At 57.7% G+C, this 18554-nt stretch overlaps 1 protein-coding gene across 5 annotated transcripts in view; it reads left to right on the forward strand.

Moving 5' to 3' along the window:
* ADGRE5 (adhesion G protein-coupled receptor E5) overlaps window positions 1-18554 on the forward strand; it is a 55442-nt gene that overhangs the window by 25433 nt on the left and 11455 nt on the right. For 3 of the 5 annotated variants that reach the window (XM_048832341.2, XM_048832333.2, XM_048832338.2), the window contains 4 exons: window positions 3986-4120; window positions 7681-7812; window positions 9861-9992; window positions 12068-12187. In XM_048832341.2, the coding sequence (XP_048688298.2) occupies window positions 3986-4120; window positions 7681-7812; window positions 9861-9992; window positions 12068-12187 (519 nt within the window). The remainder of the gene's footprint in view (window positions 1-3985; window positions 4121-7680; window positions 7813-9860; window positions 9993-12067; window positions 12188-18554) is intronic. The other 2 variants (XM_048832345.2, XM_048832348.2) reach the window with 1 other exon arrangement.

Genomic DNA, 18554 nt, shown 5'->3' on the forward strand with positions numbered 1-18554 from the left:
GCAGAGGAGGCAGAACTGGGCAGGACGCAGCCGGTCGGTTCTTCCAGGGTTCAGTCTGCCCCGGGAGCAGCTCAGCCTCTGAAGAGGCGAAATGGAGGCGCCGGCCAGGCTGAGACATAAGTAATGCTGGTACTTGCACAGTACAGACGGGATCAGAGCTGAGGCCCGTCTAGCCTGGTATCCCGGCTCCCAGGGGCCAAAGCCAGATGCTGCCGAGGACGGTGGAAGAGCCCTGCAGTGGCAGCCGGGGGATAGTCTGCCCTCACTTCCTGGTCTCTAATACTCAGGTGGGCTGAAGCCCACAGCAGGAGGTTCTCTCTCTTCCCAAACATTTGTGCCCTTTAACTCTGATCACTCCGGCTGTTCTCATCATCCGTATGAATGTCCAGTCGCTCCTTGAATCGTTCTCAAGTCTTGGCCGCAGTGACTCCTGTGGTGAGGAGTTCCACAGGTTAATCGCACATTGCGTGGAACAGCCTTTCCTTGGCTCAGTTTCGAATTTCCCCTCTTCTAACTTCCCTGACTGGCCCCTGCTCTCGTGTTATGAGATGGGGAGAACAGAAGCTCCCCATCTCCCTTCTCTATCCCCGTCAGTCACGTATAGACTCTTAGCACATCCCCTCTTACGTTCACTCTAAACTGACAGTCCGTCTTTTCAATCTCTCTCTGTAGAGGGCATTTCCAGGCCCCGATCGTTCTCATTGCCTGTCCCTGAACCCCCTCTGGTTCTGCACTGTCCTTTGTGCAAAGGGGTGCCCAGGGCAGCTCATGGGTTGCAGAGGGGGTCACCCCATTGACTGATATCAAGGCATTAGACTAGCCCTCATGTTGTTCTCTATCCCCTTCCCCAAAGCAGCTCCCCATTTGTCCCTTCCAGGGGCGGACGGCTCATTCAGGCATTGCCATCTGCACTGATATTGCGGCACTGGGCATCGCCAGATCCGCTTGGTAGCTTTAGCAAGCAGCAGGCACTTGTCCTGGCAGGGCTGCTTTTCCCTTCTCAGCTGGAGCGGCTCATTCCGGACAGTAGCCAACTTGCTCCCGTTCGCTGACCCAGTAACTGAACTCCTGGCTCTTGTCACGGAGTTCCTGGGCGATGCTCTGGAACTGCTCCCCATGAAGTCAGTCAGGACTCTGGGGTAGTCGCCTTTCTGTGAGCAGCCTGTCTTCAGGACACACAGCTCACACAGCTTCCACCTTCCTGGATCTGATCTCGGAGCATTCAGCATCCTCTGCCTCTCCGTGCGCTTCCCACAGCGAGTCCGCTCAGGCGGTGCTCCTGGGGAAGCCAGAGGGTCCTGCACCCCAACTTCGCAGTCAGACGTGACTCTCAGCCAGCCAGTAAAACAGAAGGTTTATTAGACGACAGGAACATGGTCTAAAACAGAGCTTGCAGGTGCAGAGAACGGGACCCCTCAGCTGGGTCCATTCTGGGGGGCAGTGAGACAGACAACCACGTCTGCACTTCACTCCATGTCCCAGCCAGCCCCAAACTGAAAAACCCCTCCAGCCCCTCCTCCTCTGGGCTTTGTTCCTTTCCCGGGCCAGGAGGTCACCTGATTCCTTTGTTCTCCAACCCTTCAGCTCTCACCTTGCAGGGGGGAAGGGCCCAGGCCATCAGTTGCCAGGAAACAGGGTGTCGGCCATTCTCTGTGTCCAGACTCCTGCACACACATGCCCTCTAGGGCTCTGCAATGATCATACACCCTTACCCCACCACCTAGATACTTAAGAACTGCCTAGGGGAAACTGAGGCACCCCCACACTATTCAGAGGAAACATTAAGAACAGTCCCACTTCGTCACATCTCTCCCCCCTTCGAGATCGAACTGAGCGGGGTCACTTTAGCCGGTGACCTGGGGAAGTTCGAAGCCACCAACGTTCCCATGGATGCCCCAGCATCTCTCCCATTCCTTGGTAGGAGTTACACCAGGCCCTTCCAGTTTCACGCCCTCCCTTAGGTCAGGGGTGGTCGATAGCACTCGCAGGCCGCATGTGGGAAGGTTTATGCAGCCCATGCCCTTTGGCCACCCCAAGAATGTCTCCCCATTGACCATCACCTTCTACTCCCACTGGAGGTCCGGGGGGCCTGGCCCCAGGAAACTCCACACAGACATATAGGTTGGGGTCAGGAGTGGGAGCCTGTCCACATCCCCAACCACCTGGCTGACGGAGTCTATGGCCTTGGGACCCAGCAAGGGAGCTAGACACCGGGGCTTTTCCGCAGGGTCCCCTTGGTTCAAATCGCCAGCCTGCTCAAAGGCAGTGAGGTGGGCATCCACACCCCCCCCCTCCTTAACCAGGGGCAGCAATTTAGTCTCGAGGTTCCCTGCGGAACTGGCCCCCCGGGATCTATCCCCACTCACCCCGGGGAGGTCCCCTAGGCCTCTCCGCCCCACCACCGCCAGTTCATGCTGCTGCTGCTTCTGCAGCTCTTTCTCGGGCTCTCGCTGTCTCCCACGGTCCTCTTGCTCTCTCAGACTCAGCTGCAATCCCGTCCGTCTTGATCCCCCGATGGGGAACCCGATCATGAAGACCCTCGTCTGGTCGGGGACAGGAGTCTTGGCGATGCCTGGCTCCCGCTTCAGCTGCTCCCAGATCCTGCTATAGCCCCAGTTGGGGTCAGGAATCTGTTCCTTAGAGCGGTCATCCTCCTCCAGCTGCACGATTAACTCTGCTTTGGTGAACTTTCCAATGCTCAACCCTCTCTTTCTGCACAGGGTTACAATGTCCTTCTTAAGGAGACGGTGACAGGCCATCACTCCGCTCCTCCCAAGTTGTTGTGGACTCACAGGCCTGTGTGTTCTCAGCTCCCCACGGTTTCCAGGGAGAACCCCTAGTGTGCCAGCCCTTCTCGAGGTCACCACCTCTTTGCCAGGGTCGAGCTGCAGACTCCTCCGCCCCTTGGACTGCTTGCTGCAATCCCCAGGGGGACCCCATTACTGCACAGTCCTTCTCGCTGGTCACACACTCCCAGGGGTTAACCGCCCCCCGAAACCGCTCCTTTCTGAGCCTTCAGCAGGCCTGGTCCTCGGCAATCCCCCTTCGTGTTACTGCTCCCCAGTCACTTACTGCAGGAAGCGCCATCCACGGGGTGCAGTACATCCCACCGCTGCCACCAGTTGTCACGGAGTTCCTGGGCGATGCTCTGGAACTGCTCCCCATGAAGTCAGTCAGGACTCTGGGGTAGTCGCCTTTCTGTGAGCAGCCTGTCTTCAGGACACACAGCTCACACAGCTTCCACCTTCCTGGATCTGATCTCGGAGCATTCAGCATCCTCTGCCTCTCCGTGCGCTTCCCACAGCGAGTCCGCTCAGGCGGTGCTCCTGGGGAAGCCAGAGGGTCCTGCCCCCCAACTTCGCAGTCAGACGTGACTCTCAGCCAGCCAGTAAAACAGAAGGTTTATTAGACGACAGGAACATGGTCTAAAACAGAGCTTGCAGGTGCAGAGAACGGGACCCCTCAGCTGGGTCCATTCTGGGGGGCAGTGAGACAGACAACCACGTCTGCACTTCACTCCATGTCCCAGCCAGCCCCAAACTGAAAAACCCCTCCAGCCCCTCCTCCTCTGGGCTTTGTTCCTTTCCCGGGCCAGGAGGTCACCTGATTCCTTTGTTCTCCAACCCTTCAGCTCTCACCTTGCAGGGGGGAAGGGCCCAGGCCATCAGTTGCCAGGAAACAGGGTGTCGGCCATTCTCTGTGTCCAGACTCCTGCACACACATGCCCTCTAGGGCTCTGCAATGATCATACACCCTTACCCCACCACCTAGATACTTAAGAACTGCCTAGGGGAAACTGAGGCACCCCCACACTATTCAGAGGAAACATTAAGAACAGTCCCACTTCGTCACAGCTCTAACCAGCCCCGTCTCCCCAGAGCACGGTGCATTTCGGACGGCTGGATTATCCCCCAGCAGCGTCACCCCAGTGCTCAAGGTACAGCTCCTAGATCAGCCTGACCTAGCGCTTTCTCTCTCCTTGCAGACATTGACGAGTGCCAGCGAAACGCCACAGTCTGTCAGCCCCATGGGAACTGCATCAACATGCCAGGGAGTTACAGGTGTAAATGCAGTTGGGGATTTGGGAAGAGTCAAAGGGATACCTCTAAGATCTGCACAGGTACAACAGGAGCTGGGAACAGTCGTGGCAAAGGCATGATGTTTCTGGCTTCTCTGCAGTGTTGCTAAAGTGTGATGTTGCCTTAAAGCCCCACCTGGAGTCACGTGATTCCACTTTTGGCTAAAATCAAATGGATTGGTTTAAAAATCGGGAGATTTTTTAAAAAAAAAAAATCTCGTGACTTTTCTGCAGCCTGGCTCAGGGTTTGGGGCTTTTCTTGATTGCTTGGCGTTGGCGATGCTGTTAATGCACGGCCACTGAGCTTACCCAGGACCTCTGAAACTAACCCGCATGCAGGGAGGGTGAAACTAACCAGATTGCCCTGAGGTCTCACTCTTTCTCTGCGCCACACCCGGGCAAAGTGTCTGTTCTGACTCCCAGCCTGTCTTACGAATTGGAAACTGAGCCCAGGGACTGAAGGTCGCCATGTTGCTTAATTCCACCGAGGCTCGAGCGTAGGGCATTGGGGACGTCATTAGAAGCTGCAACATCCCCCCAATCCTGCAGCTGCAATCAGAGCCCAAGATGCTCTTTCATAGCAGAGCTTTGAGGAGGGGAAGGTCAGGTCTTTGCAAAGCAAACTGGGCTGAGACGGAGCCGAGGACTCTATGTTGGACAACCTTTAATAGAGCTTGGGCTCAGAAAGCCCATTAATTTCTGGAACCCCATTAACCTAACCCTCAGCAGCTGCTAAGGCTGGGGAAGGAGCTGGCATCACCAAGGAACCAGCTTGGGTCATTAGCAGGAATCAAACCCAGGACTTGTCTGCTGAAAGCACACAGCGCAGCTGCTGGAGCTAAGGGAGTAACTCCGGACAAACTTGCTCTCTCCTTGTTCCATTGCTCAGCGGCCTTCGCTAGAGGCTGGCACATACAAGCCCCCTGACAGGCATGGCGTAGGCCCATTGCCTTCCAAGAAGTTTAACAATGGAGCAAAAGTTGAGTTTCCTGCCAAAGGAACAAGGGATTTTTTCCAGCCCTGATGCACTCCCGACACAAAGCTCCTCTCAGTGAGGGGGAGCAGAGGGTAAAATCTGCATGGTGAGGCAGGGGAGACACATTCTTGGCCTTCTATGGAGGAAACAAGCTGAAAGAGACTGGGACTCGGGAGACTTGGGTTCTAGTCCCAGCTCTGTTACTGCTAGGTGTCTTTGGGCAATTCTGTGCCTCAGTTTTCTCTCCCACTTCTTGTCTATTTAGACTAGAAGCTCTTTATGGCAGTGAGTGTGCAGCGCTCTGGGTGCTGCCTTTATGCAAATAACGACCAAAGGGAAAAGGTGTGGTGGGAAATAGCAAAACGCTGTCACGGGAAAGAGAGAGAAGGGGAGTCTGAGAAGGAGCTGCTGGAGCATGGCCCAACGGAAGGATCCATGAGCGATCTTGACTCTCGCCGCTGATTGACTTGTTTGTTGGTGTCCAGGTGAAAGGGATTTTAGCCACAAGGATTTCTCTGAGAAGCAAAAGCGTTATGGATAAATATCAGGGAGAGCTTAGCTTTCTTCTGTGGCCCTGCCCCTACTTCCTCAGGAATGGCCGCCACCCATCTGTTTCTAAGCATGGTGACTGATAGGCCACTGCTGATCTGAACGCAAGGGGAGTCAGCAGAACAGCTCTGCCTGCTGATCCAAGCCTGCTCGTTCATCAGCCGACCCTTCAACTGTTTGGGTGGATAAATGTCTGTGATTTTATTAGCAAACGGTTTCCTCCGAAAACTTGTCACTGATGTTGTACAGTTGGTTGTCTGAGCCCCATGGTCTTTCTCTGCTTCCTCATTGGATGGCTGAAATGTTGGGTTAATAGGCAGGAGAATGTCTAATTCCAGCACTTGTTCCTGACTGGGATTTCCGGGCAAATCGGTCATGGCCATTTCCGCAGTGGCTCGACCGCTTCCCCCAGCCCGCTGGAATGACTGACGATGCGCCCGTCCCACATGTGTCGCCACAAACTCAGTGCTTCTGTCTGTGAAATGGCCACAAAGCGGGGGCCAGAGCCCAGTGGTGTCAATTGTGCAGCACCACTGACTTCAAGGGGTTTTCGTCCCAGTTCTGCTTCTCCACCTCTCATTGCCCCAGACAGGACTGCAGGCTCCTCAGGGGCTGGCTGGCCGGAATGAGTGAGTCTCTGCACGTACAAGCCGGGTCCTCAAGTAGAAAACCCCACTCCCTACACGGGGCGAGTGACCCCGCTGCACCACGGAGCCCTGACGTCCCCTGTGTATCCCCCTTTGCCCGGCAGCTGGCGCTACCCTGTTGGCAGCCTGGCGGGTGCACGGCCCTCCAGCGTTTGGCTAGATCACAGCAGGGCTCTCTGCGCCCGGGCAGGGCGGGGTCCGTCTGCCGGATCAGACTCTCCACAGTGGTGAAAGGCCCCAGGACCAGCGAGGGCTGTAAAGTCCTCTCCCTTTGTGGCCGGATCGGTGAACCGCTGGGTGGCGACTCCGGCTGCGGCTATGCTGGGGGTCAGGCTGGGCAGGTCTCCTCCGGCTTCAGTTTCCACAGGCCGGATGGGCAGCAAGTGTCGAGCTGGCGTCATCCGTCCGAGGGCTCGGTGGATTTGCCCCATGGGACCCTAGGCCTGGGGGTCACAGCAGGGTCTGGAAATGGATGTTGTCAGGTTGCTGCTCACTGCACAATGTTAGGAATAGGGGGATCCCCTGGATCCAACTGGCTTCTAAACAACCCTTTACCAGCCGTGCAGGGCCTGGCCAAATGTCGGGGGTCTGTGGGCTTCTGCCATAGACCCCTGTGAGCACCACCAGAGAGCAAAGAAACTAGATAAAAGGGACACCACCCAATACCCCTGCATGCCCCTGAGTGCAGCCCACCCACCCTTCTCCTAGTGCTCCATGGGAGGGGCGGTGCTGGGTGTATCCCAAACTGGGAGGGGAGCCATTGGGGTGGAGTCTATAATGCTGAGCGTGGCGCCCCCTTATGGTGACTAGCTTCAGTTCAGCTCCCCCTTTCTTCTCTTGGAGTCGCGGCTGCCCCGTGTCTCGGCCGTCCGGCCAGGTCACGCTGTGATCCCCGTGCTGGGGGAGCCTTTCAAAGTCAGACCCCTCTCTCCTATGCCTGCCAGCGAAACCCTTTCACCGGGGCTCCTAGCCCTCCTCGGGGCTTCCTAGCCCCCCTTGCCTCAGGCCCCCACCACTGGGCCCAGCCCTCGGGCTATATAGAAGCCCCCCCTCCCAGGCGAGCTTCCTTCTAGCTAGCACCCTGCACGCAGCCGAAGTCGCTTCCCCTTTGCAGCTTAACTGGCTGATTGGCCCCCCGCCTTAACCCCACTCTCTCAGGGCTGGTGCAGGGAGGAGATCGCAGGGTCCTGGTCTGGCAAAGGTTGGGCCCCCCGGTCTGAAGGTGAGGGAGGGGTTGAGCTGCAGGGATTGGGGCCCTGCAAATAGCAGGGAAGAAAGGAGAATAGAAGGGGGGGGTTAGATGGAGCGGACAGACTGACCGACAGACCACGCCCCCTGCAATCAGTGGGGGGGTGACTCCACGGTCATTCGCCCCAATGCGCCCCCAGCCGTGCTGTGTGTGACACCACCCCCCCGCTTTCCCCTCTCAGACATCGACGAGTGCCGCACGATCCCAGATATCTGCGGCCCCAACGCCACGTGTATCAACACTATAGGGAGCTACCGGTGTGAGTGCCGGGCCGGCTACGTCCCCTCCAACAGGAACACGACCCTGTGCAAAGGTGGGTCCTGCCGCTGGGGACATGGAGGGGGCATCTTGGGGGGCTGGGGAGGGCCTGGGGTTACACAGGCAGAGGTCTTGTCCAAGGGGGCAGCGAGCTGGGAACTGGTCTGGGATGGGGCACCAGCCCCCCTGCTCCCCACCGACAGGGTCCCTCTGGGTCTCAGCCCTGGTCCAGGGGACCTCAGCCTCCAGGCCCTCACCTCCCCCCAGCCCACCCTGTCCGTCCACTGGGGTCTTTCCGGTTGTCTCAGAGCCACAGCCACCAGCATGGCCATGTCTGGCTCTGGGAGTGGAGCAGGGGCAGACCGGGGAGGAGGTGAGCAGGGCTGCCAGGAGCCAGGCATCTCTCCCCTCCAGCAGTGTCGAATTCCAGCACTCGTTCCTGGCTAGGATTTCCGGGAGAATCGGTCATGAGAATGACTGACGATGCGCCCGTCCCCCATGCATTGCCAGAACTCAGTGCTTCTGTCTGTGAAATGGCCACAAAGCGGGGGCCAGAGCCCAGTGGTGTCAATTGGTGCAGCACCACTGACTTCAAGGGGTTTTCGTCCCAGTTCTGCTTCTCCACCTCTCATTGCCCCAGACAGGACTGCAGGCTCCTCAGGGGCTGGCTGGCCGGAATGAGTGAGTCTCTGCACGTACAAGCCGGGTCCCCAGGTAGAAACCCCCTGCTCCCTACACGGGGCAAGTGACCCCGCTGCACCACAGAGCCCTGACGTCCGTTTGCCCGGCAGCTGGCGCTACCCTGTTGGCAGCCTGGCGGGCGCACGGCCCTCCAGCGTTTGACTAGATCACAGCAGGGCTCTCTGCGCCCGGGCAGGGCGGGGTCCGTCTGTCGGATCAGACTCTCCACAGTGGTGAAAGGCCCCAGGAGCCAGCGAGGGCAGTAAAGTCCTCTCCCTTTGGGGCCGGATCGGTGAACCGCTGGGTGGCGACTCTGGCTGCGGCTGTGCTGGGGGTCAGGCTGGGCAGGTCTCCTCCGGCTTCAGTTTCCACAGGCCGGATCGGCAGCGAGTGTCGAGCTGGCGTCATCCGTCCAAGGGCTCGGTGGATTTGACCCATGGGGCCCTGGGCCTGGGGGTCACAGCAGGGTCCGGGAATGGACATTGTCAGGCCCCTGCTCACTGCACAATGTTAGGAATAGGGGGATCCCCTGGATCCAGCTGGCTTCTAAACAACCACTTTACCAGCCGTGCAGGGCCTGGCCAAATGTTGGGGGTCTGCGGGCTTCTGCCATAGACCCCCGTGAGCACCACAAGAGAGCAAAGAAACTAGATAAAAGGGACACCACCCAATTCCCCTGCATGCCCCTGAGCGCAGCCCACCCACCCTTCTCCCAGTGCTCCATGGGAGGGGCGGTGCTGGGTGTATCCCAAACCGGGAGGGGAGCCATTGGGGTTGAGTCTGTAACGCTGAGCGTGGCTCCCGCTTCTGGCAACTAGCTGCAGTTCAGCTCCCCCTTTCTTCTCTTGGAGTCGCGGCTGCCCCGTGTCTCGGCCGTCCGGCCAGGTCACGCTGTGATCCCCGTGCTGGGGGAGCCTTTCAAAGTCAGACCCCTCTCTCCTATGCCTGCCAGCGAAACCCTTTCACTGGGGCTCCTAGCCCCCCTTGCCTCAGGCCCCCACCACTGGGCCCAGCCCTCGGTCTCTATAGAAGCCCCCCCTCCCAGGCGAGCTTCCTTCTAGCTAGCGCCCTGCACGCAGCCGAAGTCGCTTCCCCTTTGCAGCTTAACTGGCTGATCGGCCCCCCGCCTTAACCCCGCTCTCTCAGGGCTGGTGCAGGGAGGAGATCGCAGGGTCCTGGTCTGGCAAAGGTTGGGCCCCCCGGTCTGGAGGTGTGGGAGGGGTTGAGCTGCAGGGATTGGGGCCCTGCAAATAGCAGGGAAGAAAGGAGAATAGAAGGGGGGGGGGTTAGATGGAGCAGACAGACTGACCGACAGACCACGCCCCCTGCAATCGGTGGGGGGGTGCCTCCACGGTCATTCGTCCCCAGTGCACCCCCAGCCGTGCTGTGTGTGACACCACCCCCCCCGCTTTCCCCTCTCAGACATCGACGAGTGCCGCACGATCCCAGATATCTGCAGCCCCAACGCCACGTATATCAACACTAACGGGAGCTACCGGTGTGAGTACCGGGCCGGCTACGTCCCCTCCAACAGGAACACGACCCTGTGCCAAGGTGGGTCCTGCCGCTGGGGACATGGAGGGGGCACCTCGGGGGGCTGGGCAGGGCCTGGGGTTACACAGGCAGAGGTCTTGTCCAAGGGGGCAGCGAGCTGGGAACTGGTCTGGGATGGTGCACCAGCCCCCCTGCTCCCCACCGACAGGGTCCCGCTGGGTCTCAGCCCTGGTCCAGGGGACCTCAGCCTCCAGGCCCTCACCTCCCCCAGCCCAGCCTGTCCGTCCACTGGGGTCTTTCCGGTTGTCTCAGAGCCACAGCCACCAGCATGGCCATGTCTGGCTCTGGGAGTGGAGCAGGGGCAGGCCGGGGAGGGGGTGAGCAGGGCTGCCAGGAGCCAGGCATCTCTCCCCTCCAGCAGTGTCGAATTCCAGCACTCGTTCCTGGCTGGGATTTCCGGGAGAATCGGTCATGAGAATGACTGACGATGCGCCCGTCCCCCATGCATTGCCAGAACTCAGTGCTTCTGTCTGTGAAATGGCCACAAAGCGGGGGCCAGAGCCCAGTGGTGTCAATTGGTGCAGCACCACTGACTTCAAGGGGTTTTCGTCCCAGTTCTGCTTCTCCACCTCTCATTGCCCCAGACAGGACTGCAGGCTCCTCAGGGGCTGGCTGGCCGGAATGAGTGAGTCTCTGCACGTACAAGCCGGGTCCCCAAGTAGAAAACCCCACTCCCTACACGGGGCGAGTGACCCCGCTGCACCACGGAACCCTGACGTCCCCCGTGTATCCCCCTTTGCCCGGCAGCTGGTGCTACCCACGTTGGCAGCCTGGCGGGTGCACGGCCCTCCAGCGTTTGGCAAGATCACAGCAGGGCTCTCTGCGCCCGGGCAGGGCGGGGTCCGTCTGTCGGATCAGACTCTCCACAGTGGTGAAAGGCCCCAGGAGCCAGCGAGGGCTGTAAAGTCCTCTCCCTTTGGGGCCGGATCGGTGAACCGCTGGGTGGCGACTCCGGCTGCGGCTATGCTGGGAGTCAGGCTGGGCAGGTCTCCTCCGGCTTCAGTTTCCACAGGCCGGATCGGCAGCGAGTGTCGAGCTGGCGTCATCCGTCCGAGGGCTCGGTGGATTTGCCCCATGGGGCCCTGGGCCTGGGGGTCACAGCAGGGTCCGGGAATGGACATAGTCAGGTTGCTGCTCACTGCACAGTGTTAGGAATAGGGGGATCCCCTGGATCCAACTGGCTTCTAAACAACCCCTTTACCAGCCGTGCAGGGCCTGGCCAAATGTCGGGGGTCTGTGGGCTTCTGCCATAGACCCCCGTGAGCACTACCAGAGAGCAAAGAAACTAGATAAAAGGGACACCACCCAATACCCCTGCATGCCCCTGAGTGCAGCCCACCCACCCTTCTCCTAGTGCTCCATGGGAGGGGCGGTGCTGGGTGTATCCCAAACCGGGAGGGGAGCCATTGGGGTGGAGTCTGTAACGCTGAGCGTGGCGCCCCCTTATGGTGACTAGCTGCAGTTCAGCTCCCCCTTTCTTCTCTTGGAGTCGCGGCTGCCCCGTGTCTCGGCCGTCCAGCCAGGTCACGCTGTGATCCCCGTGCTGGGGGAGCCTTTCAAAGTCAGACCCTCTCTCCTATGCCTGCCAGCGAAACCCTTTCACCGGGGCTCCTAGCCCTCCTCGGGGCTTCCTAGCCCCCCTTGCCTCAGGCCCCCACCACTGGGCCCAGCCCTCGGGCTATATAGAAGCCCCCCCTCCCAGGCGAGCTTCCTTCTAGCTAGCGCCCTGCACGCAGCCGAAGTCGCTTCCCCTTTGCAGCTTAACTGGCTGATCGGCCCCCCGCCTTAACCCCGCTCTCTCAGGGCTGGTGCAGGGAGGAGATCGCAGGGTCCTGGTCTGGCAAAGGTTGGGCCCCCCGGTCTGAAGGTGAGGGAGGGGTTGAGCTGCAGGGATTGGGGCCCTGCAAATAGCAGGGAAGAAAGGAGAATAGAAGGGGGGGGTTAGATGGAGCGGACAGACTGACCGACAGACCACGCCCCCTGCAATCAGTGGGGGGGTGACTCCACGGTCATTCGCCCCAATGCGCCCCCAGCCGTGCTGTGTGTGACACCACCCCCCCGCTTTCCCCTCTCAGACATCGACGAGTGCTGCACGATCCCAGATATCTGCGGCCCCAACGCCACGTGTATCAACACTATAGGGAGCTACCGGTGTGAGTTCTGGGCCGGCTACGTCCCCTCCAACAGGTGCCAAGGTGGGTCCTGCTGCTTGGGGCATGGAGGGGGCAACTGGGGGGGCTGGGGAGGGCCTGGGGTTACACAGGCAGAGGTCTTGTCCAAGGGGGCAGCGAGCTGGGAACTGGTCTGGGATGGTGCACGAGCCCCGCTGCTCCCCACGGACGGGGTCCCTCTGGGTCTCAGCCCTAGCAGGGGAGGGCTCAGCCTCCAGGCCCTCACCTCCCCCCAGCCCAGCCTGTCCGTCCACTGGGGTCTTTCTGGTTGCCTCAGAGCCACAGCCACCAGCGTGCCCATGTCTGGCTCTGGGAGCAGAGCAGGGGCCAGGCCGGGGAGGGGGTGAGCAGGGCTGCCAGGGGCCGGGTGTCTCTCCCCCCCAGCGGTGCCTGCATTCCTGCTGCCTGGCTGGATTCTCTGCCCTGGGAAGATGGCAGTAGGGGGCGTAGTCTGTGCCTAGTGACCACTAGAGGCCACTGGTTTCAGAGTGGCAGCCATGTTAGTCTGTATCAGCAAAAAAAACAAAGAGGACTTGTGACACCTTAGAGACTAACAAATTTATTTGGGCATAAGCTTTCATGGGCTAAAACCCACTTCATCAGATGCATGCCATAGAAAATACAGTAGGAAGATATATATACAGAGAGAACATGAAACAATGGGTGTTACCATACACACTGTAACGAGACCAATCAATTAAGATGAGCTATTATCAGCAGGAGGAAAAAAACTTTTGTAGTGATAATCAGATGGCCCATTTCAAACAGTTGACAAGAAGGTGTGAGTAACAGTTGCGGGAAAGAATTAGCATGGGGAAATAGGTTTCAGAGTAACAGCCGTGTTAGTCTGTATTCGCAAAAAGAAAAGGAGTACTTTGTGGCACCTTAGAGACTAACCAATTTATTTGAGCATGAGCTTTCGTGAGCTACAGCTCACTTCATCGGATGCATACCGTGGAAACTGCAGCTTGGATTTAAACTTGGAGAGTGGTCAGTTTGGATGAGCTATTACCAGCAGGAGAGTGAGTTTGTGTGTGTGGTTTTTGGGAGGGGGGTGAGGGGGTGAGAGAACCTGGATTTGTGCAGGAAATGGCCCAACTTGATTATCATGCACATTGTGTAAAGAGTTGTCACTTTGGATGGGCTATCACCAGCAGGAGAGTGAATTTGTGTGGGGGGGGTGGAGGGTGAGAAAACCTGGATTTGTGCTGGAAATGGCCCAACCTGATGATCACTTTAGATAAGCTATTACCAGCAGGACAGTGGGGTGGGAGGAGGTATTGTTTCATATTCTCTGTGTGTATATAAAGTCTACTGCAGTTTCCACGGTATGCATCTGATGAAGTGAGCTGTAGCTCACGAAAGCTCATGCTCAAATAAATTGGTTAGTCTCTAAGGTGCCACAAGTACTCCTTTTCTTCATGGGGAAATAGTTTTTACTTTGTGTAATGACGCATCCACTCCCAGTCTTTATTCAAGCCTAAGTTAATGGTAAATAGTTTGCAAATTAATTCCAGTTCTGCAGTCTCTCATTGGAGTCTGTTTTTGAAGTTTTTTTGTTGGAGAATTGCGACTTTTAGGTCTGAAATTGAGTGACCAGGGAGGTTGAAGTGTTCTCTGACTGGTTTTTAATGTTATAATTCTTGATGTCTGATTTGTGTCCATTTATTCTTTTGCATAGAGATTGTCCGGTTTGGCCAATGTACATGGCAGAGGGGCATTGCTGGCACATGATGGCATATATCACATTGATAGATGTGCAGGTGAACGACCCCTCTTATGATGTGGCTGATGTGATTAGGTCCTATGATGGTGTCCCTTGAATAGATATGTGGACAAAGTTGGCAACGGGCTTTGTTGCCAGGATAGGTTCCTGGGTTAGTGTTTTTGTTGTGTGGTATGTGGTTGCTGGTGAGTATTTGCTTCAGGTTGGGGGGCTGTCTGTAAGCAAGGACAGGGCTGTCTCCCAAGATCTGTGAGAGTGATGGATCGTCCTTCAGGATAGGTTGTAGATCCTTGATGATGTGTTGGAGAGGTTTTAGTGGGGGGCGGTAGGTGACGGCTAGTGGCGTTCTGTTACTTTCTTTGTTGAGCCTCTCCTGGAGTAGGTGACTTCTGGGTAATCTTCTGGCTCTGTCATTCTGTTTCTTCACTTCAGCAAGTGGGTATTGTAGTTTTAAGAACGCTTGATAGAGATCTTGTAGGTGTTTGTCTCTGTCTGAGGGATTGGAGCAAATGCTATCTTAGAGCTTGGCTGTAGACAATGGATCGTGTGATGTGGTCTGGAGGCATGTAGATAAGCATAGCTGTCAGTAGGTTTCCAGTATAGGATGGTGTTTATGTGGCCATCTCTTATTAGCACCATAGTGTCCAGGAAGTGGATTTCTTGTGTGGACTGGTCCAGGCTGAGGTTGATGGTGAGATGGAAATTGTTGAAATCATGGTGGAATTCCTCAAGGGCTTCTTTTCCATGGGTCCAGATGATGAAGATGTCATCAATGTAGTGCAAGTAGAGTAGGGGCGTTAGGGGACAAGCGCTGAGGAACTGTTGTTCTAAGTCAGCCATACAAATGTTGGCATACTGTGGGGCCCTGCGGGTACCCATAGCAGTGACTTGAAGGTATACGTTGTCCCCAAATGTGAAATAGTTTTGGGTGAGTACAAAGTCACAAAGTTCAGCCACCAGGTTAGCCGTGACATTATCGGGGATACTGTTCCTGACGGCTTGCAGTCCATCTTTGTGTGGAAAGTTGGTGAAGAGGGCTTCTGTGTCCATAGTGGCTAGGATGGTGTTTTCTGGAAGATCACCAATGGATTGTAGTTTCCTCAGGAAGTCAGTGGTGTCTCGAAGATAGCTGGGAGTGCTCGTAGCCTGAGGAGGGAGACTACATAGCCAGACAATCCTGCTGTCAGGGTGCCAATGCCTGAGATGATGGGGCGTCCAAGATTTCCAGGTTTATGGATCTTGGGTAGCAAATAGAATAGATAGAGGCCACTGTGGGGCCAGCCCAGGGCTCCCTGCTGGATTCTCCCCCGCCACCCCCAACACACACCAAAACCACGCACGGCTGCGGGGAGACGGTTGCGGGGAGATAAGGCTGGGCTGATTCCATAGCCCTCACCCCACCCCACTGCGGTTCAGTCCCCCTAGGGCGGGGCAGGGGGGGAGGGTCCCTTTCACAGAGGTCGGCTTGGGGGCAGAGGATGGGGAGAAGGGGCTGCGCACATGTGTGGGGCTGAGTGTGTGTGTGGGGGAGGGTCACTGCTCCCCCTGCTGGGAGGGGATCTATTACACCCATATCACTGACATGGTGTCACGGAGTGTGGGGGAGTCCAGGCCCTGCACCCCTCTTCCTGGGATCCACTGAGACTCTCAGCCAGCCAGTAAAACAGAAGGTTTATTGGACAACAGGAACACAGTCCACAACAGAGCTTGTGGGTACAACCAGGACCCCTCAATCACGTCCTTCTGGGGGAGCAGGGAGCTTAGACCCCAGCCCTGGGGTTCCCTGTGTTCCTCCCCCCAGCCTCCAAACTGCCAACTAAACTTACCCCGCAGGTTCCCTGCTGCAGCCTCTGTTCACATTCCTGGGCAGAGGTGTCACCTCCCCCTCCCCCTCCTGGCTCAGGTGACAGGCTCTCAGGTCTCCCATCCCCAGGGCACATTCCCAGGTCAACACTCCCCCCTCCCTGCTGAGTCACATCGTCACATCTCTCCCCCCTTCGAGACTGAACTGAGCGGGGTCACTGTGACCAGTGACCTGGGGAAGTTCGGGGCCCCCTCTCCGGGACAGCGCATCCGCTATCAGGTTGGCACTTCCCTTCACGTGGACCACGTCCATGTCGTAATCCTGCAGGAGCAGGCTCCATCTCAGGAGCTTGGCGTTGGCTCCTTTCATCTGGTGCAGCCAGGTCAGGGGCGAGTGGTCGGTGTACACGGTGAAGTGCCGCCCGAAGAGATAGGGCTCTAGTTTCTTGAGGGCCCACACCATGGCCAGGCACTCCTTCTCGATGGCCGCGTAGTGTTGCTCCCGGGGTAGCAACTTCTTGCTCAGGTACACGATGGGGTGTCTCTCCCCCTTTTCATCCTCCTGCATTAACACCGCCCCCAGTCCCGTGTCGGAGGCGTCGGCGAACACCACAAAGGGCTTGTCAAAGTCTGGGTTTGCCAGAACTGGGCCACTGACCAGAGCCTCCTTCAGCGCCCGGAAAGCCTCCTGGCACTGCTCGGTCCAGACCACCTTGTCTGGCTTCCCCTTCTTGCATAGCTCAGTGATGGGGGTGGCTATGGCGCTAAAGTGAGGCACAAATCTTCGGTATTATCCTGCCATCCCAATAAAGGCTTGGACCTGCTTTTTGGTGTGGGGAGCGGGCCAGTCTCTGATCACCTCCACCTTGGCTGGTTCCGGCTTTAGGCGGCCGCTCCCCACCCGATGGCCCAGGTAAGACACTTCCGCCATCCCCACCTTGCACTTCTCCGCTTTTACAGTCAGCCCAGCCCCCTGGAGTCGGTCCAGCACTTGTCTAACCTGGGACACGTGGTCCTCCCAGGTCTGGCTAAAGACACAGATGTCATCAATATACGCCACGGCAAAACTCTCCATCCCCCTCAGGAGCTGGTCCACTAGGCGCTGGAAGGTGGCCGGCGCTCCCTTGAGGCCGAAAGGCAGGGTCAGGAACTCATAGAGCCCCAGAGGGGTGATAAAGGCCGATTTCAGCCGGGCATCTGCATCCAGCGGCACTTGCCAGTAGCCCTTTGTAAGGTCCATGGTGGTAAGGTACCGAGCTCCTCCCAGTTTGTCTAGGAGCTCGTCCGGCCTGGGCATGGGGTAGGCATCAGATACAGTGATGGCATTGAGCTTCCGATAGTCCACGCAGAACCGGACCGACCCGTCCTTTTTGGGGACCAGCACCACCGGCGAGGCCCAAGGGCTGGCAGATGGCTGGATCACCCCCAAAGCCAGCATGTCCCGGACCTCTCTTTCCAGGTCCTGAGCAGTTTTCCCTGTGACTCGGAAGGGGGAGCATCTTATCGGCGGGTGCGACCCTGTCTGCACCCGGTGGACAGTCAGATTAGTGCGTCCAGGCTGGTTGGAAAACAGCTGTCGGTACGGATGCAGCACCTCCCTGACCTCATCTTGCTGGGCAGGGGTTAGCTGATCCGAGAGGGGAATTGTTTCCAGGGGGGAACCAGCTCTAGTCCCAGGGAATAGATCCACTAAAGGGTCATCTCCCTGCTCTTCCCACTGTCCACACACGGCCAACACCACATTCCCCCTGGCATAATATGGCTTCATCATATTCACATGGTACACCCGGCGGTGGTGCGCCCGGTTCGACAGCTCCACCACATAGTTTACCTCATTGAGCTGCTTGACGACCTTGAAAGGGCCCTCCCAGGCGGCCTGTAGTTTGTTCTTTCTCACTGGGATGAGAACCATCACCGGATCCCCGGTGGCGTAGGCACGGGCCCTTGCCGTGCGGTCATACCAGACCTTCTGCTTCTTCTGGGCTCTGGCCAGATTCTCCCTGGCCAGGCCCATGAGTTCAGCAAGTCTCTCTCGGAAGATCAGGACATACTCCACCACTGACTCTCCATCGGGAGTGGCCTTCCCCTCCCACTCGTCTCTCATCAGGTCCAGGGGGCCCCTCACCCTCCTTCCATATAACAGTTCGAAAGGCGAAAATCCGGTAGACTCCTGTGGCACCTCCCTGTACGCGAACAGCAGGTGAGGTAAGTACTTGTCCCAATCCTGTGGGTGCTGGTTCATAAAGGTTTTCAGCATCATCTTTAGCGTCCCGTTAAACCTCTCCACCAGCCCGTTGGACTGGGGGTGATAAGCTGAGGCCCAGTCGTGCCGGACCCCACATTTCTCCCACAAGCACCGGAGCAGGGCCGACATGAAGTTGGAGCCTTGGTCTGTCAAGACTTCCTTGGGGAACCCCACTCGGCTGAAAATGGTCAGGAGCGCATCGGCCACGGTGTCGGCTTCAATGGAAGCTAAGGGCACTGCCTCGGGGTAGCGGGTGGCAAAATCTACCACCACCAGAATGTATTTCTTCCCCGACCGGGTCGTCCTGCTGAGAGGCCCCACGATGTCCATGGCCACCTTCTGGAAAGGCTCCTCTATGATGGGCAAAGGTCTCAAAGCCGCTTTCCCCTTGCCCCGGGCCTTCCCCACCCTCTGACAGGGGTCACAGGATCGGCAATACTGCCGGACCGTGGTAAAGACCCCGGGCCAGTAAAAGTTCTGTAGCAACCTCTGCCGGGTGCGCCGGATTCCCTGGTGCCCTGCGAGGGGGATGTCATGGGCCAGGTACAGGAGCTTGCGGCGATACTTCTGGGGGACCACCAGCTGCCTCCTGATCCCACAGGACTCTACTTCCCTTG

The sequence above is a fragment of the Caretta caretta genome, chromosome 20 (genome assembly GCF_965140235.1).
Source record: "Caretta caretta isolate rCarCar2 chromosome 20, rCarCar1.hap1, whole genome shotgun sequence".
Lineage (NCBI taxonomy): Eukaryota > Metazoa > Chordata > Testudines > Cheloniidae > Caretta > Caretta caretta.